General features: G+C 49.9%; 1 protein-coding gene across 13 annotated transcripts in view; it reads left to right on the top strand.

Moving 5' to 3' along the window:
- Positions 1–2,580: 2,580 nt before the first annotated feature.
- Positions 2,581–17,429, top strand: part of Myo18a (myosin XVIIIA) — a 99,224-nt gene continuing 84,375 nt past the window's right edge. For 12 of the 13 annotated variants that reach the window (XM_075991550.1, XM_075991548.1, XM_075991549.1 and 9 more), the window contains exons 1-2: positions 2,581–2,692; positions 14,390–15,469. In XM_075991550.1, the coding sequence (XP_075847665.1) occupies positions 14,471–15,469 (999 nt within the window). In that variant the 5' untranslated portion in view covers positions 2,581–2,692; positions 14,390–14,470. Of the gene's footprint in view, positions 2,693–4,953; positions 5,043–14,389; positions 15,470–17,429 lie in introns of those variants that run through there. The other variant, XM_075991530.1, reaches the window with a different exon arrangement.

Below are 17,429 nucleotides of genomic sequence, written 5' to 3'. Positions count from 1 at the left end.
TGGGATTAAAGGTATGCACCACCAATAAATAAATCTTAAAAAAACAAAAACAAAACAAGATGAGTACGGGCTACATCTGTAATCTCAGTACTTTAGAGGCTTAGGGAGGAGCCTGGGCTACATAGTGAGCTGCAGATCAGTAGAGTTATAGAACAGGACCCTGTCACAAAAACAAACAAAACAAAAGAACAAAGTTGGAGTATAGCCCAGTTCTTAGCATGCACAAAATCCTGGGTGTGATCTCATCATAGTCTCCCATAAAATGACCTGGTGACCCATTGAGCAATCCAGCATTTGGGGGCAAAGGCAGGAAGATCAGAAGTTCAAGGCCAGCCCGAGTTACACAAATCGGTGTGTCAAGAACAATTATTAAAGAACTGGCCCTTGCATTATTTTATGGGGCCATGCCCCATGAGGGGGGAAAGGTTTTACTTTTACTTCCATTTATAGCAAAGACAAAGTGATGGTGCACACCTTTAACCCAGAACTCAGGAGGCAGAAACAGCAGGTCTCTGTGAGTTCGAGGTCAAGCTGGTCTACATAGAGAGTTCCAGATCAGCCAGAACTGCATACTGAGACCCTGTCTCAAACCAAAACCAAAAATTCAATCAAACACAAATCCAAACAAACAACACTCAGTTTGACATTTATGGCAAAACTGAGTGGAAAGTACAGAGAGGATTTTTGTTGTTGTCTATGTTTTTTCCAAGACACAGTGTCTCTGCGAGGCCCTGGCTGTCGTGGAATTTGTTCTGTAGACCAAGCTGGCCTCAAACTCAGAGATCCACCTGCTTCTGCCTCCCAAGTGCTGGGATTAAAGGTGTGCACCACCGCTGCCCAGATTCCCAGATATCTTAGGGTTTGTACTGCTGTGATGAAACACCATAACCAAAAGCAAATTGGGGAGGAAAGGGTTATTTTTGCTTGTATTTCCACTGTTCATCATCCAAAGAAGTCAGGACAGGAACTCAAACAGGAGGCAGGAGCTGATGCTGAGGCCACAGAGGGGTGCTGCTTACTGGCTTGCTGCCCATGACTTGCTCAGCCAGCTTTTTTGTGGCATCCAGGACCACCAGCCCAGGGATCGTCCCATCCACAATGGGCTGGGCCCTACCCATCAACCACTAATGAAGAAATGCCCTACTGGCTTGCTTGTAGTGGATCTTGGATCTTATGGAGACATTGTCTCAATTGAGGTTCCCTCCTCTCAGATGCCTTTAGCCTTTGTCAAGTTGACATAAAACTATCCCGCACACCAGCTGAAGTTCATCAGAAGTGACATACAATCTATGGATATCCAAAACTGTATCGTGACATGTGTTCACCAGTGTAATATCGTACAGAATAGTATTACCACCCTTTAAAAATCCCGGGGCTCTGCCCTTCTGTCCATCTCTCCACCCTAGCTCCTGACACCGCCAACCTTCCATCACCTCTAGAGGAACCTCACTAGCTCTGCCTTTTCCAGGACAACACAGAATTGGGATCACAGAGTACGGAGCCTTTTCCAGTTGGCTTCTTTCACCTAGACATGTGTAATAAGGGCTCCTCTGCATCGTTCCGTGGCTTGGTTGCTCATTTCCGTTTGACTCCGAGTTTCATTGTCTAGATATTCTATACCCTTATCGACTTAGCCACCAGCTGAAGAGATATTGCTCACTTCTGTGTCTTGGCGATTATGAAGGACGCTGTTAGAAAGTCATGCAGGTTTTTGTGTGTACATAATTTCAATTAATTTGGGTAAATATCAAGAAGAGGTTAAATTTGGTGAGAAACTGTCTTTGAGAGACAGATGTGGTGGCTCTCACCTTTCATCCCAGCATTCTGGAGGCAGAGGCAGGTGGATCTCCGAGTTCAAGGCCAGCCTGGTCTACAGAAAGAATTCCAGGAGAGCCAGGACTACACAAAGAAACCTGTATTGAAAAAACAAAATGAATAAATTAGTTAAACTAAATAAACCGTCTTTCACAGTAGTTGCGTCACCGCCACCATTTGGTGTTTGAGCTTGTCGTTCCTCTCCTTTCCCATGCTGGCTCTGAATTTGGGGCCTCGCGGGTATTAGACCTCTTAGAGCCTCAAGGGCGTTCGTTCTCAGACTGAGCTATTGAGAGCCTGTTGTGGGGTGGAGCTTTGGAAGTGCCCCTTGGATTTAGCCAGTTGGCACCATCCAGCAGGGACTTTGGTGTACCTCTGCAGAGCCACTCTGGGAAGCGGCAGTACCAAGACTCAATTACAACTTTTGAACAGTTCTATCCTGACCAAGTCCATGAATGTCCAGTGCCTGCCTTGGGTAGAACTTCCAAACATTTAGCACGTCCCTCTGGTGTCTTCCCTGGACAGTGTAGCTCAGCATCTTCAGATATGCCCGCAGTCTCCAGCAGTTAGAGCGGACAAAATCTCCAGGCAAGACCTCTCGGACACGGCCTCTAGGGTTTCGGAGTCCAGCGAGGATCACCTCTGGGCAGCGCCGGGCGCCCCCTTGGCTCGAGTCTGGCGGCTCGCCCCGGCATTAGGCCGGTGGGTGTCTATCCGGTCAGCCTCCAGCAGGGGGCGCCCTTCGGTCCGCTGGACTCGCGCGGGCGCAGGGGGCGGCGCTGCGCTGCGCCGTGCTGCGCTCCAGCCGGGACCCGGCCGGGGCCGCTGGATGCCGCGTCTCCGCTCCTGCTGCCTGCCGGGCGGGCTCCGGCGGCCGGTGAGTACGGGGCAGTCCCGCGGGGGTGAGCCGGGCCCGGGAGGGTAGCGCGGTGGGCTCGGGCCGGCCGGCGGGGCCCGCGGGCTCCTGCTCCTCCCCTGTCCCTTGGAAGCGGCGGCCCGGACTCTAGGCTCTGTCCCTGGCGGCGCCGCGGGGCTGGACAGCCCGGGTGGGGGCCGATCGGGAGCGGCGGGCAGGGAAAGCGCGGGGCCCGGGCTGGCAGGCTGGGCGCCGGAGGCAGAATAGGGTGGCCTTTGGCTGGGGAGGGACTGAAGGTTTAGAGGACCCAGGTGGCCCTGAGCTGTGGGATGGGGGCTGCAGCCTCGGAACTGGGTCGGGGGGCATCTCTGGGCTAGGCCCAAGACCCCCAAATGAACCGAGCGGGTGAGGCACTGAGGAAGACAGCGAGGAAGGCGAGCACCTCCGCCGAGTCCTTTATCCCTGCCAGCGGCCTTCACCCTTTCACTGCCAGGCCGACAGCGGGCTCTTCTCAAAAGAGCAGCTGCTAGACAGCTGGCAAAACAATGGAGACCCCGCTTCCCGGGCCCCCTCCTCTTGGGACAGATGATGGGGGCGGGTGGGCCAATGTCAGGCTAGGGGGATCAGCAGTGTTGGCTGTCCCGCTTAACTGGTTGCCCACTTCACCTTTCCCTGCAAGGGGTGGGGTGTGTGTGGGAAGGTAGGGCAGCCTGCCCCGGGCCTTTGGGAGAGAGCACCGATGCCCCGCCCTGCGAACCTGCCATGCCAGTTGTTTCGCCAATGGAAGGGGAGGTGGCAGGGTCAGGTGCCCCCGCCCTTCCCTGTGCTGGAGGCGCACTCGTTGGTACCCAGCATGACCCAAGGAGTGGGGGTCACACTCCTAGAAGAGATAAGGCCTGCCGACACACACCACAGGTTGAGGCATTGTTGTGGGGGTGTCTCCCTGTGGCAAGGCACATGTGTCCTACTGATTAGTTGGAAAGACTGCCGCCAGAAGGAGCTCGGGGTGGCTGGAGGTGGGAAGGGGAGGACAGCCAACTTGTTTCTGTACTCATTTTGCCTGGTCTTTTATCCAGCAAGGCGTGTGTTTGTCAGCCTCCTGGTGTGTGGTGGAGAGGCCAAGGAAGCATTTCCTGGAGGGGGCTGCCCTGTGGGGCCTTCCTGCCCTCAGGTAGTCCTCCAGTTAATAGAATTAGGATCTGTCTCCCTTCATCTCACTAATGCACTGGGCTTGTTTGCAGAGGTCGACTGTGCCTCTCTGTGTCCCGGACTTATCTGTGGCTGAGGCGCCCCTGAAAACGCCCCGCGGTAGTTGAGCGAATGCAGTGGGGTCATATTGGAAAGAAGGTGAAGTTCGCTGCAGGGCTAAGCGTGGGGCCCCTCTAGCAGGATGGTGAATTCTGGCTGCCTTGGCTTATGCTCACCAAATCTGGAGCTTTTTTCTTGAGCAGGTTGGTGTCCTGTTGCCATGGCAATAGGCTTGGCTAAACTGTGCACCCACCCTTTCTGGTTCTGGGGCTACTTTCTATTTGGGAATATTGAAAGTTGCCCTCCTGATGTCTCCAGCTTCCTGACAGGCCTTGTTGGGTCTTTTCCAAAGGCCTGCAACCTCCTCAGCTTCCCCTCCGTCCTTTTGTAAGGAGGTTTTCCAGGAAGCATCTTCCTGGTTGCTGGACGAGACTTGGTTGGTTATATATAGCCTTGGGTGGAGGTGTGCTTGGCTATTGGGTATTAAGGATACTGGGAGTGGAGCCTCAATTCCAGGAAAACAATGGGGTGAGCTGTTGTGTTGCAGGCTGAGGGCACTGAGGAAGGGTTGTAGCCCGGGGAGGAGGGACTGAGTAGGAAGGTCGCAGGCTATGGATACTTCCTTTGAGAGCTTGGACTTTGGATAGTTGACTGCCGGATACTTGGTATCTGAGTATCTTGTTTGTTTGCTCTCTCCTGGCCTGGCTCAGGTCCCAGGTTGTGTGTCTGAAGGCTTCTTCCTCAGAAGCCGTCATCACAGGGACGGTGCCCTTCCTAACTCCAGTGCTGTCTGGGCTTATTACCCAGATAGATCCCTTTCAGTGACTTTGCTGGAGGCCGCTCCCTGAAGGGGGCACGTGTCTTCAAAAATGGGACCTGAAAAGTCTAAGACTCCCCCGAAGCAGGTATCTGTAGGTGCACTGGGTGGAGCAGGACTGGGCTTTCCGTGAAAAGGGAATCCACCCTGCTGGGGTGGAGCAGGGAGTTGGGACTCCGGAAGTCTTCATCCAGTCTAAGTGTGTCAAAGGATTTCGGGGCAGCAGGGCTGTTCTTGCTGGGTGAAACCACAGATCTGCCTCTAGCCTCCGGAGTGGGCACCGCAGACTGGAAGCAGAGCTTTTACGTGAGTCCTGGTCTGGAGGGTAAAACTGAAGGGCTGGGGAGCCACTGTGTGTTCTGACTGACAGGTCCTCCCAGCACTCAGGAATGAAGTTTAAAGTTGTGCTTTGGGTTAGGTCCTGGCTGCTTTAAGATCTTTACGCCTCATCCTACCCCAGTCATCGTCTGCTTTCCCCATCCCAGCTCTTCTGACGTCTATTTTTTTTTTAAACTATTTTCTGGGGTAGCCAGAATTAGAGGCTGCAGAGCAGTAGAGTTTGGAGCTAGAACGGCAGGAGTGGGTGGTGACTCTCTAGTCCCCCCCACTTCTTCATCTTCCTCCCCTTTGTGGAGGTAGGAATTGTGCCTTGTAAATGATCCGCATTCCCTTGACATTTCTGTTTAGACAAACAGGGGTTTTGTGTTGTAGACTGAGGCTTTTACAGGGCTCAACGATGGGTTTCTCTTTTTGCCAGGTACTTTATCATCTTTGGCTAGGTGTGTGTATATATATATGTGTGTGTGTGTGTATGTATATATATATATGTCATATACACACATATATACATATATAGTCAAATTTATATATTTATAAATTCTCTGTTCAGAGAGATAGTGTCGGGTTCAAGGTCACATGGCAAGTCTGAGACAGAGAAGGATTCGAACCTGTATCTTGTGGTACAGCAGAATTTCTCTCAAGCAGAGGTTTGGGGCAAGTCTGTGCAGTCAGACCCTTAAAGATTTTACAGTTGGAAGACCCGAGGCTGAAGAGGAGATGCCACTTGCTCAAGGTCACGCAGAAGGGGTGGGTGACCTGCGGAGGGGTGGCAGGATTGGGCTGCGGACTGGAGGCACTGGAGGCTGAGGTGACACTTGGAGGAGGGGGCGGGCTGGGCCTCGGGCATTCTCCCGCCCTGGTCCTCCCGGGCCTCCGCAGCTTGCTGCTTGTTGTGGGAGTGGGTTCCGCAGCAGCAGGAGGTGCCGGACTGCAGATGCTGTCGCTTGCTCTGCGGGCTGGCTGGCGAGGAAACGCCGAGGGCCACGGGGCTACTGGGCTGCTCTGGGCGGGCCGGCTGATGTCATGTGAGAAGCGTGCACACCTGGAGCCAGATAAGCTCCGTGTGACCTGGCAGTGAGTCACGCGGCACTGCGGAGCTCAACAGAAGCGGCGGGCGCGGGCCAGGTCAACCTGCGCGACCCTGCGTGGCGCTGCACTGTCGCAGGCCGGCCTGGGGAAGAGGGACCTCGGCTGGAGGGAACCATGGCTCCCGAGGTCAGAGGCCAAGGGAGAGAGGCCGGCCCCCTCGGGAAAGGCATTTCCTTTGTATTTATTTATGAGTGTGGGGTGGGGTGGGGTCGGGGAACTGACCTAAGGATCCATCCACAGCAGCCTAGTTAGGGCCTCCGTTTGGGGACACTAATGCTATAGTATAGGAGTTTCCATTTCCTGGGGTTTCTGCTTTGCCCGCGGCAGGATGGTCCATTTAATTCTGTCCTAAAGCCACAGAACACCACTTGAAAGTTTTGAAGACAAGAAGGCAAGCCTTATACTGACCATGGCAAATGCTGTTTACAGCTTTGATGCCAGGAGATTGCTCACTCACTAGATTACAAGAATCCCTTTTTCATGTTGTGAAATGGTCACCCTCCCCATCTCCGACTCTAGAGTCAGACCTCTTGTTTTGTTTTTGGTGCGGTGCTGGCCATTCAAACCCAGGCCTGTCACAGGTGTCAGTCAAACCCTTTACCGCTGAGCTATTGGCCAGCTCTGCAGAACTTTTAAAGGCTTGTTACGTGGATGGGTAGAGAGAAAGTTAAATGTTACATCAAAATATAAGTTAACATACGTATTTTTATGTTTTCTGTAGAAAATAAAGCATGCAGAAACATTGCTCAAAATCCTATTCCACAGGGGCTGGAGAGATGGCTCAGTGGTTAAGAGCATTGCCTCCTCTTCTAAAAAGGTCCTGAGTTCAATTCCCAGCAACCACATGGTGGCTCACAACCATCTGTAATGAGATCTGGTGCCCTCTTCTGGCCTGAAGGCATGCTTGCAGGCAGAATACTATATACATAATAATAAAGAAAACATTAAAAAAAATCCTATTCCACTCAGTTCCCCCGCCCTCACTCGGACACACATGCACCTACCAGCTGAATATTCACATTGTAAAAAATTATACCATGGGCCAGAAAATGCCTCAGCTGGTAAAGGTACTTGCTGCCAAGCCTGACGATCTGAGTTCAATTCCTGGGAACTTCATGGTAGATAGAAGGAGAGACCTCTCACAAGTTGACCTTTTATGTCTGCGGTGGTGCTGTGGTACATAAGCGTATATACACAGATAAATTAATAAAATGTAATAAGAATTAAAAGTGTGTACGTATACACGCACACATATACCACAAATCTGGTTTTTTAGCTGTTCTAAAATCTGTATCTCTTCAAAGCATACATTTCCCCCCTTGAACGTGCAAATAAAATATGTACTATACACGTGTACATTCACATAAACATACATACATACATTAAAAAAATTAGCAGCTGAGTGGTTGTGACGCACACCTTTAATCCGAGAACTCTGGAGGCAGAGGCAGGTGGATCTCTGTGAGTTCAAGGCCAACCTGGTCTACAGAGTGAGTTCCAGGACAGTCAGGGCTGTTAGACAGAGGAACCCTGTCTCCAAAAACAAAACAAGGAAAAAATTTAGCAACATGGGCCTAGGGAGACACCTCAGCTCTTCCAGAGCACTCACATGGTGGCTCACACCTTCTAAAATCAGTTCTAAGGTAGCCAGTGCCCTCTTGCAGCTTCCGAAAGCACCAGACTTGCAAGCAGCCCCTATAAGTACATACAAACAGAATACTTGTGCACATTAAAAAAAGAAATCAGTATATACTGTCCAATAACTTGCTCTTCGTATTTAACACTATGGAATTTTTCCAGTCAGTATACACAAATGTACCCCCTCCTTTTTTTTTCAGTCTGGAGAATTGAACCTCTAGCCTTGTACATGCAAGACAAACTCCCTAATGCTGAATCATACCCACAGCCTCTACCTCATTCTTTTAATAACTTCCTGGTTATTTTATAATTTAGCAGTTCCTCTAGTTCTGCACATTCATGTTTATAGATTTGCCATTATAAATAAAGCCACAAAAGATTAGTTATGTTTATTGTGTGGACCACTTTTGACGACCCACAAGTAGAATTGATCAGGCAGGGGCTGGGGAGATGCACTGTGGTTAAGAGCACTTGCTTCTCCTCCAGAGGACCCAAATTCAGTTCTGTACAGCTCATAACAACTTTGTTGTTGTTGTTTTTTTCTTTTTTGGTTTTTCAAGACAGGGTTTCTCTGTGTAACCTTGGCACTCCTGGAACTCGCTAGTAGACCATACTGACCTTGAACTCACAAAGATTCACCTTCAAAGACATTTGCTACCAGGGCCTGGATTTACAACCACTTGTAACAACAACTCCAAGGGACTGGACACCCTTTTCTGGCTTTTTCATGTACCTACACACACATGGTGTTACTCAAGTAGACACACACACATATACACATAAAATTTTAAGATAATTGAACTGGTCTAAAGGAATGTATATAGGTAATTTCATAAGAACCACCTGCTTGCTCTACTAGAGAATTATGCCAGGGCTCACTCCCACAGTGTGTATACTAAAATTGAATAATCCAAGGATTAGCATGGTGCCTGGCAAGGATCACATACAAGTTCGTGAAGCAGTTCCTGTTCCCCCATCCCCCCACCCCCAGACAGGATTTCTCTGTGTTGCCCTGGTTGTCCTGGAACTCGCTCTATAGACCAAACTGTCCTCAAACTCAGAAATCTGCCTGCCCCTGCCTCCAAGTGCTGGGATTAAAGGCTTTCATCACCACTGCTAGGCTAGCATAGCAGTTCCTATTTTTATAATAAAAGTGACCAGACCTTTTTGATATTCAAAAGAAAGAATTTATGGGGCCGGTGAGGTGACTCAGCAGGTAAAGGCATTGCCACCGAGACTTTTAACCTGAGTTCTGAGTTTGATCCCCTGAGCCTGGACAGAGAGAACTGACTTCTACAAGTTGTCCTTTGACCTCCCCCTGTGCATATCTGCCCCCACTCCTAGAATAAATCAATGCAATTAAAAGTTTTTTTTTAAAGAAATCACATCAGTGTGTACTTTGATCAGCATATATGAGAGTGTTTCCCATGCCCTAGGTGATATTGCTCTTGAAGTTTTTTATTAAACTACTAAGTGAAAAATACTATGTGTTCGTATCACAAGTCTGTGTCTGTTATGGAAGCTGGCCTTTTGTGTGTCTGCATCCGTGAATTTCCTGTCTGTTCTTAGCAGTAGTTATGGGGGCTGTGGACTCCAGCAGCCTCATCTGGCCATGTGCTCACTGGCCCACCCTCACACCTATGGGCTTTACCGTCTTTATACAAAGATCTAAAGCCAGGCTTTGGTAGTTTACACCTTTAATCCCAGCACTCGGGAGGCAGAGGCAGGCAGATTTCTGAGTTCGAGGCCTGTTTGGTCTATAGTGTGAGTTCCAGGATAGCCAGGGCTGTTACTCAGAGAAACCCCATCCAAACAGAGCCCAAACAGAATTGTATTAACGTGTATGCTTTTGTCAATAGTTCCTTTCGCTCTTGTTTCTATGGTTCTGAGAGTCATTCTTGCTGCAGGAGTAGCAGTATATTTTGTGGACATGTAAACTATTTATTCGTGTGCTTTGGGCTGATGGGGGCATCTTTGAGTTGGGTGTCCTTGCCTTCAAGAGGCTCACTGTCCTAAACTGGGTTGTTTAGGCATGTCTTTAACCTCAGCAATCTGGAGGCAGAGGCAGGTGGATCTCTGGGAGTTCAAGGCCAGCTAGGGACAGAGAAAACCTGTGTGTGTGTGTGGGGGGGGGACGAGACAGGGGGAGGGAACCAGAAACAAACAAAGCAAAAAAGAGGCTCACTGTCCTAAAATGATAAAGCAGCTGAATTGAAAGATTATTCTTCGAGACAGGAAGGTCAAGATAACTTAGGGACATACTTACCTTTCCTCCAGTCAAAATTAGGGAAAGCTTCCTGGTCAGGGGAGTTAGAGACAGAAGTCAGGATGATTACAAGGCTAAAGTCACCGAAGGAAGGGAGAGGGCAAGAGAGGAAGGGGCGGGGCAGGAGACCTGCCACAAGGATGAGGATCTGGGAGGTGGTGGTTTCAGAGCTGCTGGAGGTTTTCCTCTGAGGACAGGGGCCGCTGGCAAGTCCATGGACTCTGAGAAGGGTGAGCAAGGCTGAAGCATACAGCGGCCTCTGCAACTGCATTGCAGATTTGGTTCTGGAGAGAGGCTCTGTGGAGGCAGGCCAGTAGTGGTAGACACACTCGTGGCTCAGGGGAGACTTGCCTCACAGCCAGGCCCAACCACATGGGGGGCCTTGTGAGCTGTGCAGGTAGTAGCGGCAGGACAGGAGCGGTAAGTGACTCACGGTGCAGCCTCCAAGGCCCTGGGCTTGTAATGAGAGGAGTGTCTTTGACTGAAAGTTAATAGCTAACTTGTGTCCACAAGAGACTTGTACTCTTGGAATTTTAAAGCTGGAAGAGGGATAGATCATTTAGTTCAACCTTGAGTGAAGTGACAGGCTCAAGGTCCCCTGGAGATCTGTGGCAAATCCAGGCCTAGATACAAGATCCTTAGCAGTTTTAGTCAGAGCTGTCCCTGTGGTGCTGTCTGGTCTTGCTGTTGCAGTGACAGTGAGGGACAAACTAGCCATGAGAGAGGGGTTTGCATGAGATAACTTCGAAGGGACTTTTCTAGCTCAAAGATTCTAGAATCTTGGGGCTGCTTTCCGTTGATGGTACTCAGCTATCTAACCTTCAGCAAAGCCAGGATTGGGTAAGGACAGCATGGCTGACAGTTGGGTTTTCTATGGGTTGGGCAGTGGCTAAGACCCCCTTCTTTGTCCCCTCTTAAGTCTCCAAGAGTTTTCCATTCGTTTTCATTTTCTTCTCCAGGTATCCTGGAGCCGTCCTTAGTCCTCTAGGGCAGTGTGGGTGGTGACCAGCCAGAGACCCCATAGCCTGGCACAGGACGGATCTGTGCCTTGTTCCACCATCAGCACTGGGAGGAGATATTCCCCCAGACAGGGCCAGCTGTCCCTCACTCCCACTGCCCTGAGTCCAGAGCCAGCTGACCACAACTGCTCCTAATTGGTACTGTTCACTGGAACACTTAGGAGCAAAAATTTTAGTTTACCAAGGAGAAACTGAGGCCAGAAGAGCTGGAGCCATAGCTTAGTGGGTAAAGGACTTGCCTTGTACACTCAAAGTCCTGAGTTCCTTCCCCAGGACTTAGGCTAAACAAACAAACAAACAAACAAGCTGGGCAGTGGAGGCACACACCTTTAATCCCAGCATTGGGGGCAGAGGCAGGTGAATCTCTGGTGAGTTCAAGGCCAGCCTGGTCTACAAGAGCTAGTTCCAGGACAGCTAGGACTGTTACACAGGGAAACCCTGTCTTGAAAAACCAAAACCAACCAACCAAACAAACAAACAAAAACAAAACAAACAAAAAGCAAATGAGTGGGGCATGAATGTGGTACAGGCTGGAACCCAGTGCTGGGAGCAGAGACAGGTGGGTCCCTGGGATTCAGTAGCCTGCTCAGAGCTCCAGGCTAGTGAAAGACCCTGCCTGAGTTTGTTGACCTCTGGTTTCCATATGCACATGGATAACCACACAACCACCAGTGCACACACACAGAAACTGCAGTCAGAGAGGGAAATGGGTTCTTGCTATAATAGCTGTAAGGAGTTAGGGACCGGACCAGATTTCTTACCCTGTGAATACATTCTGTCCTAGTTTGCCTGCTTTTGACACGATAAACACCATGACGGGAAACAGTTTGGGGAGGAAAGGGTTTTCACAGTTCATCCTGAAGGGAAGTCAGGGCAGGAACTCAAGGCAGAGGCCATGGAGGGGTGCTGCTTACTGGCTTTTTCCTCATAGTTTGCTAAGCCTGCTTATACCTTATAGCCAGGATACATTCTATCGCTAGAGTTCTCTAGAGTTGTACTGGTCCCTCCAGCAGCCCTGGACTCAATATCTGAAGTGTAGTCTGTCTGAATTGAATTGTGCTCTAAATGTAAATCCCAAACAGGAATTTATCTATTTATTTATATATTTATTTTTGTTTTTTCGAGACAGGGTTTCTCTGTGTTGCCTTGGCTGGCCTGGAACTAGCTCTGTAGACCAGGCTGGCCTCGAACACACGGAGATCCACCTGCCTCTGCCTCCTGAGTGCTGGGATTAAAGGCGTGCCCCACCATTGCCTGGTTTACTTACTTATTTAAGACCAGAACAGAACTAAATATGGGAAATTGAATATTAAATATCTCAATGTTTTATGAAGATTAGATGTTGAGATGACAATAATTTGGATATATTATATCAAGTAAAATATATTATCAAACTTAAGTTTATTTAGTTTGTTTTTGAAACAAGGTTTCTATTTCCTGTCCAAATTTGCCTCAAATTTAAAATTCCTTGTAGTTAGAATTGTAGGTGTGTGTCACCCTGCCTAAATTCACCTATTTCTTTCTTGTTGTTATTTATGTTATGTGTGTGGGTGTTTTGTTTGTATGTATGTGTGCACACCACATATGTGCCTGGTGCCCGTGGAGACCAGAAATGGCCATTGGGTCTCCTGGAACTGGAGTTGGTTGTGGACTGCCATGTGTGTACTGGGATCAAACCCAGGTCCTCCGGAAAAACAGCCAGTGCTCTTAACTGCTGAGCCATTTCTCCATCCTCGTCACTTGTTTCTTTTTAAACATTGAAAAAAAATGTATGTACATAATATATGTATTAATTTTTTTATTTCTTATAGATAGTACTGCTTTAGAAGGAAGACCTGCCAGGAACCACAAGGATCAGGGTGATTTGCAGAGGGGAAGCAATTAGGCAGTGCACAGGGCCCTTGGGAGTTCCTAGTCTTGATGCCTTCCTGGGCATTGAACCTTGGTTGGTGGGAGTTGGTCCCTCTCAATGGAATGGGGCTTCTGCAGGTCTTTGCCTGGCTGTGGGGGTGGGGCAGAGAGAGGAAATGCCTGTTCAGGGGCTGGCAATAGGCCATTACTGGAGGGGTAAGTTCATAGATCCTCTGTCTGGAATTCAGAGGGGAGGCTTGCGTGGAGAGAGAAAAATTACAGTTGATTTCTAATTAGATGGTATGGCCTACTTCTATTTTGTGTTCCCTGCTGGTTAGAACAAGAACCGCTCTCCGAGCTCCACCCCCACCAGGTTTTTCTTAGTCCTGCCCCCAATTGGGTATGCATGAGAGTGGGGGTAGGTTGGGACCATAGGTGCACACATCTTGGAGCTGGGCCTTTCTCTGGGGCCACCACAACTTTCTTCCCTAGGCTATATTTAGGTGTTGGTCGGGGAGGCAGGGAAGGATGTGAGTTTTTCAGGATCCTGTTTATCTAGCCGACCCCACCCCACCCCCACCACACAACTGTCTGTCCTGTGTACAGTCTGGGATTTCCCCTTCCTTTCCTCCTTGCTTTACTTTGGGCACCCAGGGCCTTAGAAGAGACACTTATTTCATGAGTAGAACCTTAACTTCCTAAGTGCGTTTTTCTCATTTGTGAAGCAGACATGAAGATGTTTGCAGGAATGCTGTGGGGGTTGAATAGGAAGGAGTGTGTGTGTGTGTGTGTGTGTGTGTGTGTGTGTGTGTGTGTGTAGTTCCCGATAAGAGAACATCAAATAATGCCTGGTCCCAGGTGCTGGAGAGATGGCTCAGTGGTTAAAAGCACTTGTTTTTGCAGAGGGCCTGGATTCGGTTCCCAGCATCCACATGGCCTGTTCACTGTCTGTAACTCTAGAACCAGGGATCCAACACCCTCCTAGTCTTCTATGGCATATGTGGTGCAGGTAGGCAGGAAGGCAGGCAGGCAGAACACTCATACAAATGAATATTGCTTTAAAAAGTTGGACCCTTCAAGGCCTTTGAGGCAGGGGCTAAGGCTGCTGCTCTGGGGATACCAGGCATGGGAAGGAGCCTAGTTACACGGGGTGTCCATTGCTTCAGTCCATTGTTTCCCTGCTTGTGGGCAGGGGATGGTGCAGAGTTCCTCCTGCTTCCTTTTTTGTTCCGTCCTTCATTTGGGTTCCAGGTTGCCATCGCACTTTCCGTAGGTCAAGTCTCTCCAGGAACACCTCACTTTGGTCTAAAGAGTGAAGTTAGATCAAATTATGTAAATCAGAGTGCCTGGTACATCATTAGCACTCGATGAGGGGTGATTGGTTTATCAGTATCAGCTGCTTCTGTCTGAGCTGGAAAAAACTGAATAGCTTTTCTCTATTCTACTTGCAGCTGCAAGGTGGGGTCCAAAGACGTTGCGTTAACCACCCGTAATCCGCTGGGGGTACACCCCCTAAAAACAGCACACCCACCATGTTTAACCTCATGAAGAAAGATAAGGACAAAGATGGCGGGCGGAAGGAGAAGAAGGAGAAAAAGGAGAAGAAAGAGCGAATGTCAGCCGCAGAACTGCGGAGCCTCGAAGAGATGAGCATGCGCCGTGGCTTCTTCAACCTGAACCGGTCCTCCAAGCGTGAATCCAAGACGCGCCTGGAAATCTCCAACCCCATCCCTATCAAGGTGGCCAGCGGCTCTGACCTGCACCTGACTGACATTGACTCTGACAGCAATCGGGGCAGCATCATCCTGGACTCAGGCCACCTAAGTACAGCCAGCTCCAGTGATGACCTCAAGGGTGAGGAAGGCAGCTTCCGGGGCTCTGTGCTGCAGCGGGCAGCCAAGTTCGGCTCATTGGCCAAGCAGAACTCTCAGATAATTGTCAAACGTTTTTCTTTCTCCCAACGGAGCCGGGATGAGAGTGCTTCAGAGACCTCCACCCCCTCAGAGCACTCTGCAGCCCCATCACCTCAGGTAGAGGTGAGGACGCTTGAGGGACAGCTAATGCAACATCCTGGCCTAGGCGTCCATCGACCGGGACCACGGTCTCGAGTCCCTGAGCTGGTGACTAAAAGATTCCCAGCTGACCTACGTCTCCCCGCTGTGGTGCCCCCGCCACCTCCTGCTCTCCGGGAGCTGGAGTTGCAACGAAGACCCACAGGAGACTTTGGCTTCTCACTTCGGCGCACAACCATGCTGGACCGGGCCCCTGAGGGTCAGGCCTATCGACGGGTGGTTCACTTTGCTGAGCCAGGTGCAGGCACCAAAGACCTGGCCTTGGGGCTAGTGCCAGGAGATCGACTGGTGGAGATTAATGGACAGAATGTGGAGAATAAGTCCAGGGATGAAATTGTGGAGATGATCCGGCAGTCTGGGGACAGTGTACGGCTCAAGGTACAGCCCATCCCAGAGCTCAGTGAGCTGAGCAGGAGCTGGCTGCGGACTGGGGAAGGACACCGCAGGGAGCCGGCTGATGTGAGTGCTTCCCTGGGTATCAGGGGTGAGCAGGGAGTGGGCACATCTCCCGTTGGTGTACTTAAGTGGGTGATTGAGGGTACCCAGGAACTGTGAGCAGAGCTTGGCCAGTGATGAAATGGAAAGCTGGACCAGTAGGGAGGTGCCACCCCAGGAGAGGGAGCTTTGCTTCCCTGTGCCTTGTCAAGACACTGAAGGCAGTCCCCCAAAAGTTCACTGGGACAAAGCCTTCAGCAATTCAGCCAGGCCCCCTGGTCTGTTGTTTCCCTCCAGTACCCTTTTGGAGTGACAGGATTGAATTAAGCCTGTGACTTTTCAAGGTCATTGCGTAAAGGTCAGCTTTTGCCTGAGCTTGTACTGCTTCCCTGGCACAATCAGGAGGAGGGAGATGCCGTGGGTGGTTGGTGAGGAAGTGTTCAGCTTCATCATATAGAGATAGCTTAGGGGCCTGGGTACCATATTTCCTGAGCCCTAAATTGGAGGCTAACAGGTGCCACTTCCAGATCTGAGAGTGTGTGAGCATCGAAGTATAGGAAGTCCAGCAAAGCAATGGGCGGCGCACACCTTTAATCCCAGCACTCAGGGGGCAGAGACAGATCTCTGTGAGTTCAAGGCCAGCCTGGTCTACAGAGCAAGTTCCAGGACAGCCAAGGCTACACAGAGAAACCTGCCTCAGAAAAAAGAAAGAAGAAAGAAAGAAAGAAAAAGAAAGAAAGGAAGGAAGGAAGGAAGAAAAGAAAGAGTATAGGAAGTCCATGTTATTTAGATCTCAGGTGAAAACAATATGATAAGTGACTTAAAATCGTGGCTATCTGGGGCGTTGTCGTGGTTACAGTTCTGGGGGAGATGACTTCTGTCTGCTAGGGCTTTCCTTTTACCCCAAGTGAGGGAGGCGCAGAACAGCAGAAGAGCTAGCAGGAGCTGGGTCGGAAAGAACCTGTAAACCAAGACTGTAGTTTAGAGTTACCTACACTTCAGAGACAGTTTGCATCCTGACTGTTCCCGAGACAAAACCCAGTGGAGGGCATGAGATTCATAGCAGACATAGGCAGCACTCCGTGGAGCATCAAGACTTCTGTCCTCAGGGGTCTTTTGGTGCAGGAAGAGTGAAAGAATTTTGAACGTCCTGTGTGGACATGGAATATGAAGGACAAGGTGACCTTTAGTCACTGTTTCCCGTCCAGCTGTGTGTTTTAGGACCGTCCAGATCTATGCCCTGCAGTCTGGGCGATGCATGACCTACCTGGGACCTTCCAGCACTAAGTGACTAGCCAGATGTGCCAAAGTCAGAAGGGGAGGAAGTGGGGAGGAAGCAGCAGAGCCTGGCTCCCAGGGAGGGGGAGTAGGATGCTGAGCATGTTGGCTCAGGCTTGCAGCATGCTAGGCCCAGAGGAGGCTGACAGTAGCATGTCAGACCCAGGCCGATGCATTGGACTTGGGTTCCAGGCCTTCCTTTATACTGGAACTGGTTGGGTTTAATCAGCTTTGTAGAAAGGAGGTTAGTGGATAGGAAGATGCTTATGTGGAATCCAGAGAGGAACCTGGACTTATTCATTCTAGAGATACACATTGAGGGTCGGGTGGCTCAGCAGGTAGATGTACTTAACATACAAACCTAACAGTCTTCAGTTTGGTTCTCAGGTCCCAGAGCAGGAGAGAACTTCTAAAAAATGTCTTCCGACCTCCACACGCATACCTGACTCATACACACACACACACACACACACACACACACACACACACTCTAGAAATAATAATTAAGGAAAAGAAGAGGCTAGAGAGATGACTGGCCAGTTAAAAGCATGTGTTGCTCATGCAGAAGACACAGGTCTGGTTCCCAGCATGCACACAGTATCTTACAATCAAACATAACTCCTGTTCCAGGGGATCTGAAGCCCTCTTCTAGTTTCCTGGGACTCCAGGCATGCTGAGGTGCATATATATACATGCAGACAAAATG

Source organism: Microtus pennsylvanicus, chromosome 11, assembly GCF_037038515.1.
Source record: "Microtus pennsylvanicus isolate mMicPen1 chromosome 11, mMicPen1.hap1, whole genome shotgun sequence".
Lineage (NCBI taxonomy): Eukaryota > Metazoa > Chordata > Mammalia > Rodentia > Cricetidae > Microtus > Microtus pennsylvanicus.
Note: the sequence above shows the minus strand (reverse complement) of the source record. Positions and strands in the feature narration are given on the sequence as shown.